The following is a 19,669-nucleotide window of genomic DNA, read 5'->3' on the forward strand; positions in this document are numbered from 1 at the left end:
TAGTGCATATTATTTTATGACATGTCAGAAGTTTATTTGCCCTCAGGGTTCCCCCAGGATTTTTAGTCTTAAATTTAAGACTTTTTAAGACCTTTTTAAGACCACTTTCAATAAAATTTAAGACCAACGTCGCACCTTCCCTGGTATGCGTATTAATGAAAAAATTGAAAATCAATCAATCAATCAAATAAATAACTTTAATGAACAATATGCTCTGAGGACAACAGCTTTCAAAGATCTGCTTCAACATAACATTCACCATATTTAAACACAATAACTGTGTGAGGAGTGCATGTATGCACATGCACACGTCTGTGGGTGCGCCTTTGTATGGATGTTTTTTCCCAAAGTAACCTACAGCCTGTCTACACTGTATTTAAGTCATTAATTTAAGAACCATTTAAAACAATAACTGTGAGGGGTGTACGTGTGTGTGTGTTTGTGTGTGCGTGTGCCTGCATTCGTCTGTGGGTGTGCCTGTGTGCGGTTGTTGCAATCTACACTGTATTTAAGTCCTAAGACAGAATAATTTAAAACAATAACTGTGAGGGGTGTACGTGTGTGTGTGTGTTTGTGTGTGCGTGTGCCTGCATTCGTCTGTGGGTGTGCCTGTGTGCATTTCAATAGATCCTACAGCTTTTGGAGCTCAGCTCTTTTGGCAGCAATCTGTTCGTCCAGTTTAATGAGTTCAGCCATCTTTTCCTTGTGGCTCCTTCTAAAGGCATTCGATTTTGCTATTAGCTCCGCCATCTTGCTGCCTGCTTGCTTGGCTTCAGCCTGGTCTGCCAACTTATCAGCATCCCTGAGCAGATGTTCGGCTACCTCCTTGATGGATCTTCTGTGCTTTCTCAGTTGCTCCAGGTTCTCCTCAATGGCCTTTCGTTTTTCTGACTCTGCTTGAGATTCTCTCTTTTTTCTCTCCGTCTCAAGATGAATTCTATATCTTGCTCTGGAAGATGAGACCGAGGAAAGCAGGGCTGGCGTGAGGGGGACCTTGGTAACCCCTCCATGGAGAGAGATGTAGTCACAGACGATTCTCTGCGCTACAACGGTGTCTTCGTGAATGTTAGCAGTTTCAATTTCTTTGTTCACCGAAAAGCCCCGCTCAACTGTTGCCTGCCCGTGTGATAGAAGTAGAAGCTTCTGGATAAAGGACCAAAGTTGTGGGTAGGTCTCACTGATGATGTTACTTAGAAAGACATCCAGTCTTTTCTTGAATGGCTGGAAGGACTGAAATTCTTCAGTTCGGACCTCCAGGGACAGCATCTCTGAGAACTTCTGGGTGATCAGATCACCTAAGAAGAGTGGATGAAAGAGCATTCAAATAAATGTATAGCTACAATATCAGTAATATATTATTATTCATACGACTGCTTGATCTAATGTCCTATTGTGCTGTGTTAGCATATGCATTATGTTATGATTCTTATTACGTAGTTCCTATTTTTTGACCATCGGCCGCATTGGGAAGCTTCAATGAACTGTCACATTAAAGAGTGTTACAATACACTTAGTGCTATGCACTGCACAGCATTATTCTAACTTATAATGGCATGACAACAATGGCATAATCAGGATAACGAACTGCATTCGTAGATAAAACAAATAATGCACTTTGAGGTGTAACGCCTGTGCTACCACTTTGAACATGCAGTATTTTTTGATACAAGAATACCATGATGTTCTTTATCCCTTACGTACAGGTATTACATTAGTAAATTGTATGCTTATGTTTAGACCTCATCAATAAAATAATGTATGAATATGTACCAGCAGCAACTCCTCCATCCAACTGTCTGTCTTGTAGAAACTTCCTGACTATGCTCTTCATCTGTTTCTGACACAGTTCAGGGTTGCTGTACATAAAGGCTGGGTTCAGACAAGTTAATTGTCTAACAATCGGAAACTTCAAAGGGCTCCTCTCCTGAATCTTCTGGACCATTTTGGATAGACACTCCATGCATTGGTTTTGAAAATGTAGGATGGAAAGTTCCTCTGAGGATTTACTCCGCTGTTGGAGTTCCTAAGGATGAATAAGGACTAGCTGAAGTGAACTGTCCCTGATTACAACACAACTGTTTACAACACAACTCTCCTTGCTCTTTCCCTTTAACCACCAAATTGCAATTTTGTGAAACGCCTACTTGTCGGCCATGATTATTTCCAGAATACCTTTATGGCAGTCTCTGCACCAATGCCGATGTCCACTGCCTTTGGATGCACCCTCGACTGCTTGTCAGTGACATCAAGCCGTACCAAGTGCTGAGGTGTGACATCAGTCAGTAGCTCTCGCTTGATGAATCGCCTCAGCAAATTCTACAAAACAGGGAAAACATATCCGAGAATGAAAATGTCTTTGGGACATAGTAGCATCATTGTCACAATACACTTGAGCTATTTGAAATTGATTATATAGATGTAGTCTGTGGTCACATATTGGCCCAAATCAACCAGCAGTAGTCTTATTGTAATGAAAAGAGATGATGTTAAATAAAAAGACATATATTCACACAGATTCACTTAAAAGATTCAGCTTACCTTCAGTAATTCAGCCAAGTCATTGGCAAAGAATGGAAGCACAGGTTCATCCGTTTGATACTTTGTCAAGAAGGGTGTCACACTTCGTGAAACTGCCATGAAAAAATGCAGCTTTGCCAAAATAAGAGGGTCTTTGGTTGCCACCTCGATGGTGTCATAAGGAGACGTTCCAGGGTTTGGGAGCTTCTTGGTTGTAACAGCATCAACATATTTCTTCATGTCAGGCCAGATCTCAATGGCTCTCTGCACTACTGGGAGGTTCTCGATCCAGCGGTGACCACAGAAAGGCAAAGCAAAGGTTTTGGACTTTGTAAGATTGCAAAAATCCTCCCTTCTTGCTGGCACATTGTGAAAAATAGTATGAAGAGCTCTTAAGAACTTCTCCATATGCCACTCAGTGAATCCACATTTGACAGCATTATGTAGAGTGTGTAGCCCACAACTTCCCACTACAACCAACTGGGCACCCCCAAAATGCTCAGCATGCTCCGTCTGCAGCATCTCAAGAAAACGCCAATTGACGTTGGGTCCGTCCATGGACAAAGAGACCATCCTCTTCAAATCAAGGTCACGTAAACACTCCTACAAGAAATATCAGAAACAAAATTCAAACACCTTTGCAGTATTCTGTCATACAATATAAAAGTGCTCTATAACCATTTGTATCATGCTTTGGGTAGGGGAATATTGGATTGAACAAGTTGCTGATATAACAGTTTACACTATATACATTTTCATATGAAAGGGCAACAGATTTTTTTATTTGTTTTACATTTTGTCAGTCTTAACAGTAATAGACTACATATTACTGTGTAAGATTATAGAAGGCCTATTCATTATTCCACAGTACTGCTATTCCTGCAGTTTGTTGCCAGACTGTGTGAAAAGTTACTAACAAAACTATACTAGACAAATTGCTAATAACTTGTTCAGCTCAGTTGTTTTAAGAATCGCAATTCTTATCTAGGTAATGCACGGTAAGCAACTAAGAAAACGTGATGACTCAATATTGACAAAAACGATTTCCTCTAGATGGCAGTAGCGCATTAGCGCGGGCTCTGAAGTTAGCATGGGAATAATTGAACAGCCCTGTTTACATTTCATAAAGTAGCCTAGCTTATCTCTTGTGCAGAGCCTCACTGTAGCACGGATATGCTCTGCCTATATGGACTTTAATTTCAAAACATCCCTGTTTTACCTTTAGATTACATATTGAATTATCTTTTATTAAGTATTCTTCAGAAATGTTATCTGTAGCAACTTACCTTGAAATTACTGAGAAGGTCCACCGCCTTTGCATGGCCCATGAACTGCGAGCCAAAATATCGTGATCGAACACGGTCACCGTCCCAGTAGCGGAGATGGATGTCAAGCTGTTTGGTTTTTGTGCTTTTGTTGAGGCTTTCGTCCAACATTGGCACAAAACCAACAGCCTGGTTTACCTGCTCGGTGAGCTCCTTACTGATAAAAGGGACGAGACCGAACTTCGTAAGATACGCTGTCTTGTTGCTCCCGCATGAAAATGTTGCCGCGATTTGAGAGTCAGGGAACATGCATTTGAATACATCGGTGATGCCCTCATTGGAGGAGTAGGAGTGGTGTTCGTATACTGTCCTAAGAGTCCATATTACCTCTGCCTGCAGAGTTGGTGTTGACCCGCACAGTAACCCTGACAGTGGTACCTGCTGCAGTGGTGTAGCGCTAGCCACGGAGGTAGACTGCACTGAAGGTGGCACACAGAAAGTTGCTATCGGTGCCTGGCTCGAACGCACTTCAACCAATTTTGTGTGCTTAGCACTCTTCATAAGGGAGTTCAAGGCTATATGCCCCATGGTCCCAAGTTTGAAGGTTTTTCTGCATAAAGTACACTGTGCCTCCCACACATTCCCTGGCACAGGCTGAACCCAGTTATACTTAGGGTCGTGTACCCACGACGGATTGAACCGACATTTGCCCATCTCTAGCAAATAGAGTAGCCTACTTTAATGTCAACACATTTTTTTCGGATTTCACTTCGCGCGAACTCAAAGACTGTACCAAAGAGAACACAATGCAATGCAGAGGGGGGTGTCAGCGTCTCAATCAGTTTACAATGAATCGGTACAGGTTGCCTGATATTTAGGATGTAACCTACTAAAATGCAACGTTTGGGTGTTCTAAGATTCGCTGTAACAACGAACAAAAAAATACATGTTGTGGCGCCGTATCAAATAAGGAGGTGGATGAAAATTAAGACTTTTTGAACAAAATTTAAGACCTGTGAACAAAATTCAATACCTTTTCAAGGCCTTAATTTACGAATACTAAATTTAAGACTTTTTCACGTTTTTAAGACCTCGCGGGTACCCTGTGCCCTGGACTGATGTGATAAGTGGTATGCACAGCTGCGTTCAAATTTCTAACTACTTTCCACTTCGGGCACGGCTTGTCTAACCAAGAAAAGAAGGCGCTAAAAGTAAAATGTTTCCAATATCAATACGTTTTCCAACAATTGATTAGATAATCCAGGACACACACATTCATATTTGTACTATGGGGTTAACATGCAGTTTTTTTGTCTAATTCATTTCCAAAAATAGTTAAAATGCCCATCACAATATGTGGCAACGGTGAAGCTTTCAAATACCAAAAAGATATTCACGTTACCTTAATATGAAGAGCAGAGCAGAGGAAGCCCTTGCTCTTACATTTGAACAGCTCGAGTGAAAGAACATTTGGTATTTAGCTCTAATAATAGCCCTTTTTGTTTATGCTGGTTAACTACTCAATTATTTAGTTGTAGCAGCACTAAACCATATCTTGTAGGGACGTCTGCTAAAGCATGACGGAATTAGTGGTCATCAAGAAAGAAATAATGACCTCACCTTCTGAAACTCCTCCATACACGCCAGTCTCTCCTTCCAGTTGGCTGAGTCCAGCTGCTGCATACAGGAAGCAGGAAGTACAGCGGCTGCCTTCTCCTCACACGCCTCAATCTGACAAGTAAAGTTAAAACAAAAGTTTCGATGGCAACATACTCAGGGTTTCCCGCAGCACTTTACAGCTTAGGCGGCTGCCTAAGCAACGCATGCCTGCAGCCTCAACTAAGGTCTTCCAAAGAAAAAAAAAATATGAGCGATATCCGCCATGTTACTCTGTCCTGTTTTCTCTCATTCCAAACGTGACCAACGCCAGCCTCCCTTCTCTGCAGAACGCATTTAAAAAAGTAATAATTTAAAAAACGTGTCATGACTTGGAAAAACCGAAAATTGCTAGCTTCTTCATGCAACGAAGCAGGCCTACCTCACCCTGCGCCCCCCCCCCCCCCTTTTTGTAAACATTCAGAGATCATCATAACAGATCCCTTTTAACACAGACCTCTTGACTTTTTAAATTGCAGAGGCAGTGTGAATAATAACTACTGAGCTTCCAAGTAAGCCATGTCAGTGAGCAATCGGAATGTCATGTCATGTGTTTTGCTGTCATTGTGAAGGGCTTAGCAGGCGCAGAGGTTGTTTAATATTACTATGACTTTAAAAGAAAGCCTCAACTCCAAGATAAAGTCATGCAGACTTACAGAGAGTTCAGTCTCGATGAAATCTTTACTTTCAGGGGCCTTCTTTGATTTTCCACCCGCTGCAGAGGCTGCTTTGCCTTTTTTAGATGGACCTGCTGACGACTGCAGAGAGAGACACAACAGTCATTTCAACTACATGTCACAAAGTTCCTTAGGTCATAACAAGCAGCAACATGCAGGTAGCACTAGGTGACACGTGTTTATTTTGATTATTTGAGTTTCTGGTTGTGCATTGCTCTGAACATACCTTGCTGGAAGAGGCTTGGGCCTTTCTAGGTGGGGCAGATGATTTGGGTGGAGCTTCAGCAGGGGGAGGAGCTTTAGCTGCTGGCTTCTTTTCCCCTCCTGCACCCTTCTTCCCAGGGAGATCCACTTTATCAGCAGACTCTTTTATCTGGCAACATGTGAAACAAAGGGTAAGGACGTATTCTAGATGATGAAGGACTTCCCTCCATTCTTCCGTTTTCTACTGATCCTTACCTTTTCCAGTTTGAGTTTGTCCAAATCAGACAGGAAAGGATTAACAGCTTTCTCCCCCACCACTTTCATGGCTGTCCCTAAAGCTTCAAAAGCGGCATCACGCACCTCTGGAGCGGAGTCATTCACTTGCTGAGGTGGTGAAAGAGAAAAGTAGATACAAGCTTTTAAAGTATGACATTTGAAATAAAGATTAAGTGTCTTTCCACATTGCTATGATGGAAATAATTTTCTGTATCAGAGTACCGTTTGTTGACTCTGCAGCCACAATGCACTATTACACTTTTACTATTTGTTGCACTATTTCAATTATATTCAGTTTCCTTTTTATTGTCTTATGCTGTACTTATGACAATAAGACCTTTGAATCTATGTTATTAATAGCACTGACGGTATCCGCACACCACTACTCTGCTGTCTTGCTACTTTTAAACTATGCTTTCCTAATCGTATTTTCATTTCAGTCTGATATTGAGACAATATGCTATAAGAAACAATATTTGTATTATTGCCATGTACAGCATTAGCAAAAAAGAAAGGTATTAGTAGAGATCAGTTATTTCCACCTTGATGAGAGCAGCACAGAAGGGTTTCAGGACACTCTTGGGCAGCGTGGCCTGAGTGCAGTGTCTGAAGGAGCGGGCCAGGAACAGAGAGGTCTGCTGCTTAATGGACGGGTTCTTATTGTCCATCACAGCCAGGATGTCCTCCGACAGGTTCTGAAGAGTGGTCTGGGTAAACAAAAGGTCACAAACAACATGAAAAAAACACATCAATCTATTAATCATTCCAACTTCTATCTTCTGAAATGCATAAGTAGCTTGTTTGGATTCAGTAGAGCCATCTACGTATCCCAGCAGCCATTAAGTGAGGAATCAGCTCTGCACTGTCGTGGGAAGAAGCCATTGTTGCCCATCATCAATAAGTGAGCACTAAATATTATATTCATCATCACAGTTGAATCCTTTACTCCATTATTCATTGAATTATTTTGTCAAAAAATAAAAGAGTGATAATGTCTAAAAGCTTACAGTGATGTGTATTTTTCATTACAGCGCATTTTACAACAAAAAAAACAACCAAAATGACAACCCCGACTAGAACAGGAGTGCAATACCCAGGGTTCCTGCAGGTTTCACCAACTCAAATTTAAGACTTTTTAAGATCACTATGAAAAGAATTTAATACCTATTTCACGGCAAGAAAGCATGAAGGAAAATTGATATGAAAGAAGAAATATGTCCCATAATTACTTACAAAGTAAATGTATTCACATTCAACTTAAGAACGATGACTGAACATAACAGAACACAGAACTGTGTTAGCCAATTGAAAAAAAAGAAACTGAATATTCCATAAAAATGTTAATATTAAATAGAGGAAGAACTAAAATCCAATACAAAGAGGGTTCATGTGTAAGACTAGTATTCATTTCTGAAAGTGATTTGAAGACATCAAGTCACCTGACAGAGAAGCTATTGAAAAAACAATTGAATGAAAAAGCCACGTTCCATTACAACATTTATATAAAATATACAAATGATCCATTATTACTTTTTAATTAATGTGCTCCATCAACCTAATTTATTAGAATTGTAATCAATATGGACAATTCAGCATTAAGCTATTCATTTTTGTTTACGTTTCTGGCAATAAAAACAACAATTTATTGGATATCCAATAAATCCAATAAATGAGTGTATGCGGGTTAAGTATGAGCACTACGAGGTTGGGCTTAACTGTCTTCCTGCTGCCAACTCCAGTGGAAACTGCAAGGCGTTGAGTCGCTGGATGCGGGAGTCGAATATCCAATATCCAATTTAAAACTAACTTCACTGCAGTTCTTGTGTTTCTCTGACTGACCGTGAGATTGTAAAGCCTTTACCCCTAATGTTCTGAGTTGAACCGTTTTTTTGCAAAAGGTGCAGCGGGCTTCAAAAACGTTCCTCTCCACTGGTTTCAACCAAGCACTAAATTCGATGCTTTCAAACCAAACACGGTTGAACTCACACTTCCCCATATTTATTTGTTTCTGACTGCTGCTACCTGAAGCTTGGTTGCTAAGTTACTAGCTGGTGTTCTCCGAACAGGGTCCGGGGGATGAAAAGTTAGTGATTACTGGTTCCATGTTGATTTATTTCAATACAAATTGTTCGGGGGAACTGAAAGGCTATTACTGTTCTTTTTAAAGCAGCCCGGACCTTTCCCCCAAACCCATTTAGACGTGATCACAACACAGAAGTACCTTTCATATCCAATCATTTTTTAAGACCTTCTAGATCAGTGGTTCTCAACTGGTGGGTCGCGGACCCATTTTGAGTGGGTCGCAGATATGCAAGAAGAAAAAAAATTAGGGAAAAAAGGTCAAACTTTTATTTTGAAGTCCAAAATGTCTAATGGTACACGCGCAGTAGCCGTTTGACTGGAAATGTCGGAGACCAGAAACGGATGGAAAACTGCTGTCACGTACTGATCATCTTCTCAATAAAGCAAATAAAAATGAACAAGTAATGAAATAAGAACCCCGGTTTAATGATTGAAAGGCGACTCTTATCAGAATGAGTCGTAGTAACATTTAGTACGTGGTGACCCATCAGATTCAGTTTCTTTTTATAATAACTAAAACAATGAGTAGGCTGTCTTTCATTTTGACCCACAGAACAATGGGGGCTATCTACCCTTATCCACAATTTAAAGTAATTTACACAGCCGCTCTCCTCTCCTCTCTGTGAGGAGCAGCAGCTTCAGCTGTCAGAACAAAGTAACAAAAGATAATTGGCATTAAATATTACTAAACATGTCAGGTAATAATAGATGTATTTATAATTATAGATGTATTTGTTCACAAAGGAAAAATCTATATACGAAGGAAAAAGTGGGTCCCGAGGCTTGACCAGTTGAGAACCACTGTTCTAGATCATATTTAAGAATCTTTAAAGGCCTTACATTTGGATTATGAATTTTAAGAGTTAAGACCCCACGGGAACCCTGAGTACCAATGTTGGGCTACTACAAAAACATGTTCAACAACTGGCACACTACCCGGGGGCTTGGGGATTAGTCACAATTCATTTTGAGGAGCATAGTGTGAGTTCTTGACTCTCTTTAGCCTTGCTTCACAGTAGGTGTTTCCTCCATTACATATGATTTTCAAAAGTTTATTGGAGGATTCCAGAAGAGCTGCTCACTACTACTACTAGTCGAATGAAGGACTTACAGTGAGGAAGATGGCGTCAATAGCCTCTTGCAGGGCCTGGACCACCTGAGGTTTCTTCTCCTTGAACTTCTCCAGAATAGTTGGGACCACCTACATAAATACAGAGATCTTATTTAGAAGATATCATAACGTTACATTACATTTAGCTGACGCTGTAATCCAAAGCGAGCTACAATTAGTGCAATAAACCACAAAGACTCAAACCCAGAACAACAACAACAGTGCTGACATATTCACTTCCATCAATCAAGACCACTGCAAGTGCTGCTGCATAAGTTAAACTCCCCTATCAATGATTTCAGAACATAGAATAGTCCTGATATATTAACACAATTAAATCTGCTTTATTAAATAACTGAATTCAGGAAAATATTATGAATAGAAAATGTTAGATTCCCATTATATTCTGAATGTGATATCTAAGTCTCAGCTTATGCTAATTAAAAGTAATGCAGAAGAATTGCAATACTTTATTAATCCCTCACGGGGAAATGTCTTTCTTTCAATGCAGCTCATACCTAGTGGAAAAACTCATCTATCCCTACCTACAGAAATACAGAAGCAGCATACTGCTTGCCAGCGTTGTGATTTAATACAAATCGAATTGAATTAACAAACATGCTACAATGTTATAATCATAGTGTAAGAGCCATTTTATTAATTGTAATTATTAATGACTTGAAGAGAAGAGCCCATTGGATATTATTTAAGTTCACTTTAATGAACCTAATTATAATTACATAATAATAATCATGCGAGTCAAAACTTGAATGCGCCCCGCAGACTAAGTGGCCTTTGAACATTTGGATACGCATAATCGGCCACTACACATTATACACAGTATGCATGTTAATATGTTCAAGATAAACCTCCACGCTGATGTCTGTTGGCCAAAATAAACATTTAATATCTAATTAATAAAGGCACTTCTAACAAGTAGTTGATACCAGTTTTAGCCAGGAAAATAGCAGTCACAGAGATTCCATTGACTTACTTGTCCCGAATATGTTCCAAACTTCTTCCTGAGACCAGAGGCCAGTGCAGCCAGACATTTAGCTGCCAAGGTCACCAGCATCACGTTAGCATCTTTCCCCACAACCTGAAACACAACAACCAGAAAACATACACTTACCGAGTCACCACATTCTCCCAAGATAGATCAAAATCATTTCTCTTTAAACTAATTTCAGTACAAACTACTGAAGAAAACACGAAGGGTTCCTCAGCCTTTACCTTCTTCAGAGCTCTGACAAGGTCTCCATAGTCTCCGTTCTCTAGTTTCGGGTTCTTTGTCAGAGTCTCTATAGCCTCCAGAGCTTCTTTCCTCTCCTGCCACTTTTTAGCTTCCTGCAGAAACAGATGAGCAAGGAAACAGAACATGTTGAATTACAAAAATCAATACCGCACACTTCAATGTTGTAATTAAAGAGAGTTTCAGTCGTAGAATCTGTATTAACTAAGTTGCTCAGAATGTTGTCTTTGGATACTTTAAGAGCAGGTAAACTCAGACATGACATTAAAGTATATTTTTGGAGATGTCATAGTTTGACAAACTTACTATTTTGTCATAAAAGTCTTTGGGCATCTTTGCCAAAATGTCCACGGCTTCCAGCAGTTCGTAAGGATCCACTGCTACTACTGTGTCCGCCTCATCCTCTCCTTAAAGAGGAACAGAAAAACAGATGGCACCAGATAATGAAATTCCTCAACATCAAAATGAAGTTTGTATGTTTGCAGTGTTCTACTTACCATCGGACAGTTCCCCTTGGGCTTGGTGGTGTTCAAACTTTGCCTTCAGGTCATGCTGGGAGCGCAGGAACCTGGTCTGTTTGGGAGGAGATGAAGGCAGCTTCACCCACTCCTCCTCCAGCTCCTTCAGCTGCAGCGACAGAGAAGAGACAAGCAAAGGTTTCGTTTCCACTGGTTCTGAAAGATCAACATTAATTGGTTGTGCCCTCAAGAGTGTGTCCCACCTGAACGGAGGTAATATTTTGCAGTGGAGGTCTGAGAGCATCTCTGATCCATTTGTAGATCTCAACGGAGAGCAGCTTGACTTCGTCTCGAACCGCCTTCTCTCTGGACTCAAACTGCTTGGATAGAATCTTCACTACTGGCTTCAATGTTACAATCTTAGACCCAAACTCACTGTAGGAATAAAATGACCGACAGACAGGGGACAGTGGTGAGTGGTGAGTGTCATCGACATCTTTGATTGACATATTAAATTACAAGTAGTACTTTTTTGACCAGCAGTAAAAAAAAAACTGTTCTAGAGAAGGAAGCGGTCAAATTGGCCCACGTTCTTTATTTTACAGGCTCTCTGTACTGCTCTATCCAAGAAGACAAGCAATACAGTGAAAACTATGCAATTGTTATTAGACATGCATTACACATGTATATGGTTTTCAATGACAGTAAAGGATTTAATAATTAAGATTGTAGAGAAAATGGAAGTAAGACTATTTGTTAAACCATTTTAAACATATAAAATAATCATTTAAAGACAGTTGTGGTTCTGTCGCTAACAAACCCTTTAGAGGATTATTTGGTGAATGACACAACACGCGCTTGTTGAAAAATGGAATGCTTTTACGGGCTCATTGCCTAACAGTTGTACTCCGTAACTCAAGGCCATATACAAAGAAAAAACGGGGGCACTGACCTGAGGGCCCTTCTGAGAGTCTCGATGCAGGCCACCACGATCTTGGGGTTCTTGTTTTCCAGTCCTTTGAGCAGCTCTTCTTGCACCACCTCGCCCTTTTCCATTTCGATGTACATCAGACAGATGTCCATGCCCATCTCCTTGGCCCGCGCCTTTGGCTGGTTGAACACTTTGGTCACCACGCCTGACACCACCTCACCCGTGGTCCTGTGGAGATTGAGACAAACACTGCCTGTCAGAACACAGTAACCACATCTACTGATGAACATCCTCTTATGTGTGGCCTTACGTAGACTTTTAAACATCAGTATGGATACATTTTATCTGATAAAGGCTGTCACTGAAGTGGATTCAACTTTGTACGTTTGTCGGTAATCATATTTACTTCACACCTTTAACAACGATTCCAGGAGGTATTCAATAACAGCAACCAAATTAAACTGTAGGAAGTGATTTGTAAACATGGATACAGATTCAGACTGCCACTTGTACTCCGAAGCGACTTTTATATTGTATTTTCAGAATCAGGAACATCTTTCGTTACCGAAGCAAAAAACTATACAATACAATGTGAAGCATAGCAAGAGATCAGAAATACAAATTTGAAATATACAGATAGTAAATAGTGCATGCAATGGGATATTAAATGAAAATATAGTATAAATGTAAAGTGTAAGTGTAAAGTGTGCATGTTAAGTCCAGTTAACATAAACTATACTTTCAAACTACGGCCAAGAGATGGCAATGTATACAATCGTGACAACTGAAAACTGTTGTATCACCGAAAAAGACAAAGTTTACATTAAAACATAGGCTACACACGAAACATGATCATGTTTAGTCATCACTACATTGATGCTTCGGACTGCGTTCTTGTAATTAGTGTCCAGTGTTCCTATTGAGCCAGGCTGAGCGATGTGGGGCAAGCTCCGGGCTGCTAAACGTGTACTGTGAAAATAACATTGCGCATGCTCAGAGTCTTTTTCTATTCAGTGTGTGCGGCAAAAAAATATTCACAAGTGGGGCAAAGTCAAGCAAAACATCATCTCATAAGTCAGAGCTGATTGGCTGTGTGTGTTGCGGGAAAAGTGTAGTTATGAAGAGGAGACGAGAGGGCTGAGACTCCATCACTACATATAAACAGAAAGTGAAAGAAGTTATAGAATGGGAGGATGAAACCCTCTTTATTAGTCACATGCATGCACACAGCAGAGCACACACAGTGAAATTAGTCCTCTGCATTTAACCCATCCTAGTACTAGGAGCAGTGGGCAGCTATCGTGCAGCGCCCGGGGAGCAATGGGGAGGGGGGGATTGGAGGTGTCCGGGTGTGCCTTGCTCAAGGGCACCACAGCAGGGCCTAGGAGGTGAACTGGGACCTCTCCAAGTAGCAGTCCACTTTCCATATTTCAAGTCTGTTCGGGGACTTGAACCAGCGACCCTACGATTCCCAGTCCAAGCCCCTACTGACTGAGCCACTGCTGGACAGTTGACCCTCTACTGGAGCTTTGGTGAGCGGAAGTATAGTTTATGATGATGGTCTGTGTTTAGCCTTTAGGCTATCGACCTGCTGGATTGATTGACACATGTCGATCGATCGATCAACCAACCACAGACGAGTGTCTATGTTTTCCTTATAGTCTGGGGTTTTCATGCTGAGGCATGACGGTTGTTGTTATTGTTAAGTTTTGCATTGTGATAGCGCTCTTTACTCCATGTATTAAGGTACAAGAAGCCTATATTAATATCTAAGTTGTTCGTGCCCCTAGAGTCTTGTACATTTAAAAACGCCACTAAAAGTATGCAGTCGAAAACGCTAATCAACCAGCAGAAAGAGAGTTTGGAGTGAGTGAAAAGCTTTTCAGGGACTGGTGTTTTTCTTGTTAAATAATGGTACAAAAATAATACATAAAGGTGACATACACCAAACATATGTTTTTTTTCTCATAATGACACGTTTTTTTAAAGAGCAACTTATAGTCCGGAAAATACGGTTAACGTTTTCATAAATATATTTTTCTCCCAGTGATATTGGTATGGAACTTATTTTCCACCTCTCAAAGAACCTAGATCAAGAACCGAAATTAACTGGAATCGAAAGCAGAACTGGAACCAGAACCTGAATTGTTAAAATCCAAACAACACTGAACCCTACGGAAGTATCTTTAAAGCTATAACACCTTGGACGTTACACCATCCTCTGACAAGCACATACTGTAACTATGCAAGATTCATTAGGAGGATATCCTTTAAAAAATCATATCAATTCAAAAAACTGCTTTTTTTTATCCTCAGTGCAAAAAAGACACAAAAAGGCATCCTGGAAGCATGCTTAGCTTTCTGTGGATTAAGCTGACGCATACAAAGCTCTCATGATCAATTGCAGGCCTCAACATAAACAACAGACAGCAGGTTCTGCTGCTGGTTAACCCAGAGGACAACTGCACAAAGCAGTTTCTCCCCAAAAAACGAACAAAAAAGGGGGAAGATTTTTTATTAACCCGTGCTCCTTTATACCGAGTGTTGAACACCTTCTTCTAAGGCAATGCTCAGAACGACACAAGTACTGCTTGAAAATGTTTTACTTACTTGCCAGCTACATGAGCATTCTCAATGAAGGCCAAGGCAGCCTCCAGGCCTTTCAGCTGAGCCACAGCATTAGAGTCAGTGACAAACTTCTTTATTAGCCCCAGGTACTTCCCCCACTCTGGACTCTTCTCATCTTCTATCTTCTTGAACAACTTAAAAGCTTCTTCATAACCATTCAGACGGGCTTTCCAAACCTGGGAAAGAGTCACGAAAAGAGAAAGGGTTAGGTCGTCAACACAAACATGCCTTCCTTCAAAAGAAAGAGAAGAATGGATAAACACTGTATTTTCCGCTGACTCTCACAATCTCATTTATATTTTAAAGGTTCATTATAAGTTGTATGTGAGGCACAACGTAACATGCTGTCATAATAACGCTCTTCATCAGCCTTTGAATATGAAAACATTTGGGGAATCTTTTTTTAAACTATGATATTAATAATCATAATATAACATAAACGTGCCACGAATAGTCGACTAATCGCCAGAATTTATGACAATTGGTCGACTTCAAAAATCTTTAGTTGAGGGCAGCCCTAACAAACACCCCAATGAATTACCACTTCCTGTACAACAGGCAGGGCATGTGACCTACATTCATAACATCCGTTATGTCATCCTCTCCATTTTCCCTTCAAGTGTGCACGTCTTGCTTTTATCTTTATCTTAAGTGAAGTGAGTTACAGAAAAACCACTTGCCTGATTTTCATGAAGCATGGTTGAAAAGAGTAACAGAGACCCAAGAAGAACATTAGCGAATGGAGTGCATCAGAGCAGAGGGGCAGATACGCGATATGTGTTATTCATGGAAACAGCCTTGGTGTGGTTATTATTTGTGAGTGCCCTTCAACTTATTCAGGAAAGCTCTAATTCTGTTTACAATAGTCTGTGTAAATTCTCTGATATAAACGGGGTAGCTGGAGTTGAACATGTTAAAATTACAGTGCTGTTACATTACGTTTACCCAGGTGTACCTAATAAACGCCAACTGGCTTTATTTTGTACTAATGATTCAGCTGGCAGAGTTTCACATCAATCTATGTCGTACAAATGCGTTCACACCCAAAGCAATTCAAATTGTTTTCAGTTAAAAGGCCTAGCAGAAAGATAAACATTAGTTACTGCCATCGGCACCAGGCTACAGTGCATCCGTAGTTCTTGGTAAACATAGCCCAACCACTTTAGGAACAAAGATTACTGGGACCAGGGCAGAAAAGTGGAAACAGCTCCTCCTTCTTTGGCAAATGAATAAAATAATCCAGGAAAAACTCTGAAACAGCTTATCCTTCTTCAGAACTATCTACCTATGAGATTAATATGCATTTGTCAAGTATTATTTAAATGAAAAGGAAAAAAGACAAGGCATAGACTGCATGAGCTTATGTTTGGTGGCCCTAATAACCTGAAACACAGCACAGCTGTGACAGCTGATTGATGTTTCTTTAATGGTTTATGTACAACAATGGAGATCTATTGCAAAGAAAACGTAACTTTGCCTAGTTTACACATTTTTACTGCCCTCGCTGAGCACAGGCCTGCCACCTTGGGGTGCTCTCAGTGTTTTGTCTCCTTACTCCTGCCTGTTGGCCGGCCCTGGTCTGGTCTTTGTGATGGGATCGTTAGGCAATAAGCTAAATATTTTTAAATCACCAGACTCATCCTTTTATTCGAGACAGGGTTAAGGTCACTGGACTGCATATAGCAGCCCTACAGGCAGTGGTTGGGGGCTTATTTGATGCAGAGCATTGCATAATACAGTTTAAGAAAATGTGAAAAACTATAAATAAAATCATATGGCATTACATCTTTCTAGATTACATGCTTACAGTATTTTATATTAAGTATGATGTCATAAATCGATTGGTTTCAGGGTGTAAGTAAGACTTGAATTTGATTATTAGTTTAATCCCACTTTTCCCAAAGCCTTTCGAGGATAAGAAATCAAATAAACAGGGCAGTTAAGTATGTAGGAACAATTATCAGGTGGAGACTGTGCTACTTTAAATAGAAGAACCTGAGAAGTAGTAATATTGATTTTGATGAGTAGAAACCATAACTGGTCGACTGGTCCAAAATCTACACAAAAGTAAACTCGACATATCATTATTCTCTCATACAGAGCCCTAATGTTTTTGGATGTGACGGGTGGATTATGACACACTTTTCCTGTCGATATCTGATTAAGAGGAAATATTTTTAAATATAAGATTGAAAATAAACTATCATTGAGGACAAACATGACCCACCTTATGTTCACATTTCTGGTCGACGGGAAGCTTCATCCACTCGCTATCGTCCCCCATGGTGGCCACTCTGGGTGGGCTTCCCCAAATGTACTCAACTGGAAAACAACAGCAATATTAGTCACACAGATTTACATTTGATGAACTGCATCTGTGGTCAACTGCTGATGAATGAGTGCACCCTGAAATGTATGACAATCTGGGAGTCTGCTGAGGATTGCCTGAAAACAGAAATATTTCCTGAGAGAGATTAGTTTATCAGCTGTAGCTGTCACCTCTTCTCAGGACATTGAACAACACTAGAACTACACAGGAGAAATTACAGTCTAATAATCCTGACTGTTAAGATAAACACAAGTGGCATGCATTTACTACATTTTCCAATTTGCAGCTTAAAACACACAACCCACATGCACACAAACGACATTCTGCTGCTGTAACCAAATACCAAACATTATCTATTCACCTTTCTACAGTAAGTAAAGTACATCAGTGTTTTGAAAACATGTCAGGTGACCCTTATTATTAGTGGATCATATGTGCAACTACAATTTTGTTGTGACAAGCGGGCATATTTGGGGATTCTGAGTAGAGGCCAGCTTATAGATTTATGATGCAGACGCCATTACCGGGGAAGAATTTGGATTATTTACTTTTAAAGTCACGAAATACCCAGTCCTGCAAGAGGGCTACAACAATGATACTTTTATAAAAAAATGTTTCTAATTAAGTACTCAAAATCATGTCAAGTGATTTTTATTCTGTTACAATGTCTATACTCTGTGGCATGCACTCAGTTCCATTTAAAAGCATAAGCATGTGATTGTCTACTGCACATTCAGGGAGGGGCTATGGCTTCATATTTCATATTGATCCAACCCAGTCTGGTAAACAGGCCAAGGCAGTAGTACTGAAGTTATTGCCCACGGGGCGTCAGTGCTGGGTTTTTTAAATGTACAGTGAATCATTTGAGTCACAGTGATCAATTTGATTTAGTTATTGACGTGCATAAAAAGCTTCAAAATAGAATAGAGTAGGAGGTAAGAGGGATCCCTCTCTTACACTCTTTTTTCATGTGCTCACATCTTTCAAAATGCTGTCATCTTGGAGCCAGTCCTACACGAGCAATGCAAACTAAGCAAATGCATTTCTGAAATAGTTTATAGCTATATGTAAGCGCCTTTGAGCCTTAAGAAAAGTGCTATATAAATGTTATGTATAATTTTATTGATCCATAATATCAATAAATGTCCACAACTTTTGCTTCAAACATGGGAAACAACAGTCCCCTTTATGGAAGGAGCACATAACTCCATTTGCTCATGATGACAACAGACCCTTCCAAGAGTAATCTTGTCATTACACGTTTTAAAACTACGTTGAGAGTTTATTATAACTTCATTGTAATAAAACATTTACACTGAAATACCATCTTTAAGTTAAATTACAATAAAGTTATAACCGAAACCAGACAACTGCTATGTCAACATATCACCAGCTGCAATCACAATAACACATGTTGTTTCACGTGTAGCGTTATGACAGGTATGAGATGGCATTAAACCGCCAGAATGTGGACTGAACATTTGAACTGCACACAAGAATGAACCACACGGGGGGCTCGAGGAGGACGTGCATTTAGAAACTACACTGCACCTTCAAATACAGACAGTCATTTGAAATTAGGCTAGCTAACCATTTTACTGCTTGTCACAAATGTTGTTTCAGTTTGCTGGGACAGGGAGCGGTCACTATCTAGCTGACGTTAATTACTAGGATGCTAATCAGTTAGCGCCATTAACTAGCAAACTTAGCAACGACTCTGACAGTTGCTGCGTTAGCACGTTACCCCGCTCATTGTCGTTAAAGCCGTTACAGCATAACAGCTCACTGTGACAATGAATACATAACTTCGTATATAAGCTTTACAATTAGTAACAACAATTATTCATAGTGAGACATTACAATTTGCCTTTTCTTATTGCTTAGGGTTAGGTAGCCATCGTTAGCTACTGAGAAACAAGGCTACAAGCTAACCTTCCACCACCGCCAACATAGACAGGCCTAACAACGCACTTCAAAACGACAGCTCCAGGAACACAGGAACCTAGCATGCTAAATCAGAGTAAAACATGAATTGTCACTATATTTAGAAAATAATTGTATATCGCTGAGATACCTGTGTGTGACTCTAAGAGACAAAACGATGCTGACTGTCCAGTTAGACGGAGATGATAATGGGATCACTATGGGCAAGCCCAGTCGATCTTTATAGGGAATGGAAATCGCGGTGCATTGTGGGCGACACGGCCATCTTTTGAAATTAGCGTCTATAGCAACGGCAGACAGCAGCCGTTCAAATATATCAACCTTCAGCGGTCATCTATC

At 40.2% G+C, this 19,669-nt stretch overlaps 2 protein-coding genes across 7 annotated transcripts in view; both read right to left on the reverse strand.

Annotated features, from left to right (window-relative positions):
- The window catches only part of ckap5 (cytoskeleton associated protein 5), a 51,949-nt gene extending 32,404 nt beyond the window's left edge, over nt 1–19,545 (reverse strand). For all 4 annotated transcript variants that reach the window (XM_063907662.1, XM_063907644.1, XM_063907654.1 and 1 more), the window contains exons 1-15: nt 19,461–19,545; nt 17,285–17,379; nt 15,040–15,233; nt 12,451–12,657; nt 11,762–11,933; nt 11,538–11,667; nt 11,347–11,447; nt 11,022–11,135; nt 10,783–10,887; nt 9,789–9,878; nt 7,138–7,302; nt 6,575–6,703; nt 6,342–6,488; nt 6,095–6,196; nt 5,403–5,513 (exon numbers count right to left, since the gene is read on the reverse strand). In XM_063907662.1, the coding sequence (XP_063763732.1) occupies nt 5,403–5,513; nt 6,095–6,196; nt 6,342–6,488; nt 6,575–6,703; nt 7,138–7,302; nt 9,789–9,878; nt 10,783–10,887; nt 11,022–11,135; nt 11,347–11,447; nt 11,538–11,667; nt 11,762–11,933; nt 12,451–12,657; nt 15,040–15,233; nt 17,285–17,341 (1,824 nt within the window). In that variant the 5' untranslated portion in view covers nt 17,342–17,379; nt 19,461–19,545. The remainder of the gene's footprint in view (nt 1–5,402; nt 5,514–6,094; nt 6,197–6,341; nt 6,489–6,574; nt 6,704–7,137; nt 7,303–9,788; nt 9,879–10,782; nt 10,888–11,021; nt 11,136–11,346; nt 11,448–11,537; nt 11,668–11,761; nt 11,934–12,450; nt 12,658–15,039; nt 15,234–17,284; nt 17,380–19,460) is intronic.
- LOC134875030 (uncharacterized) lies at nt 183–4,333 on the reverse strand. Of its 3 annotated transcripts, XM_063899433.1 has the most exons (5): nt 2,539–4,333; nt 2,173–2,316; nt 1,771–2,023; nt 588–1,295; nt 183–455 (listed from the first exon to the last, which is right to left on the reverse strand). In XM_063899433.1, exons 1-4 carry the CDS (start codon nt 3,088–3,090, stop codon nt 631–633), a joined length of 1,614 nt encoding a protein of 537 aa, XP_063755503.1. In that variant the 5' UTR covers nt 3,091–4,333; the 3' UTR covers nt 183–455; nt 588–630. The 3 variants fall into 3 exon arrangements, 2 of the variants coding, with proteins under 2 accessions (XP_063755503.1, XP_063755494.1); XM_063899424.1 differs by having other exon boundaries at nt 183–1,295; XR_010167156.1 differs by lacking the exon at nt 1,771–2,023 and having other exon boundaries at nt 183–1,295.
- Nucleotides 19,546–19,669: the final 124 nt, after the last annotated feature.

The sequence above is a fragment of the Eleginops maclovinus genome, chromosome 2 (genome assembly GCF_036324505.1).
Source record: "Eleginops maclovinus isolate JMC-PN-2008 ecotype Puerto Natales chromosome 2, JC_Emac_rtc_rv5, whole genome shotgun sequence".
Taxonomy (NCBI): Eukaryota; Metazoa; Chordata; class Actinopteri; order Perciformes; family Eleginopidae; genus Eleginops; species Eleginops maclovinus.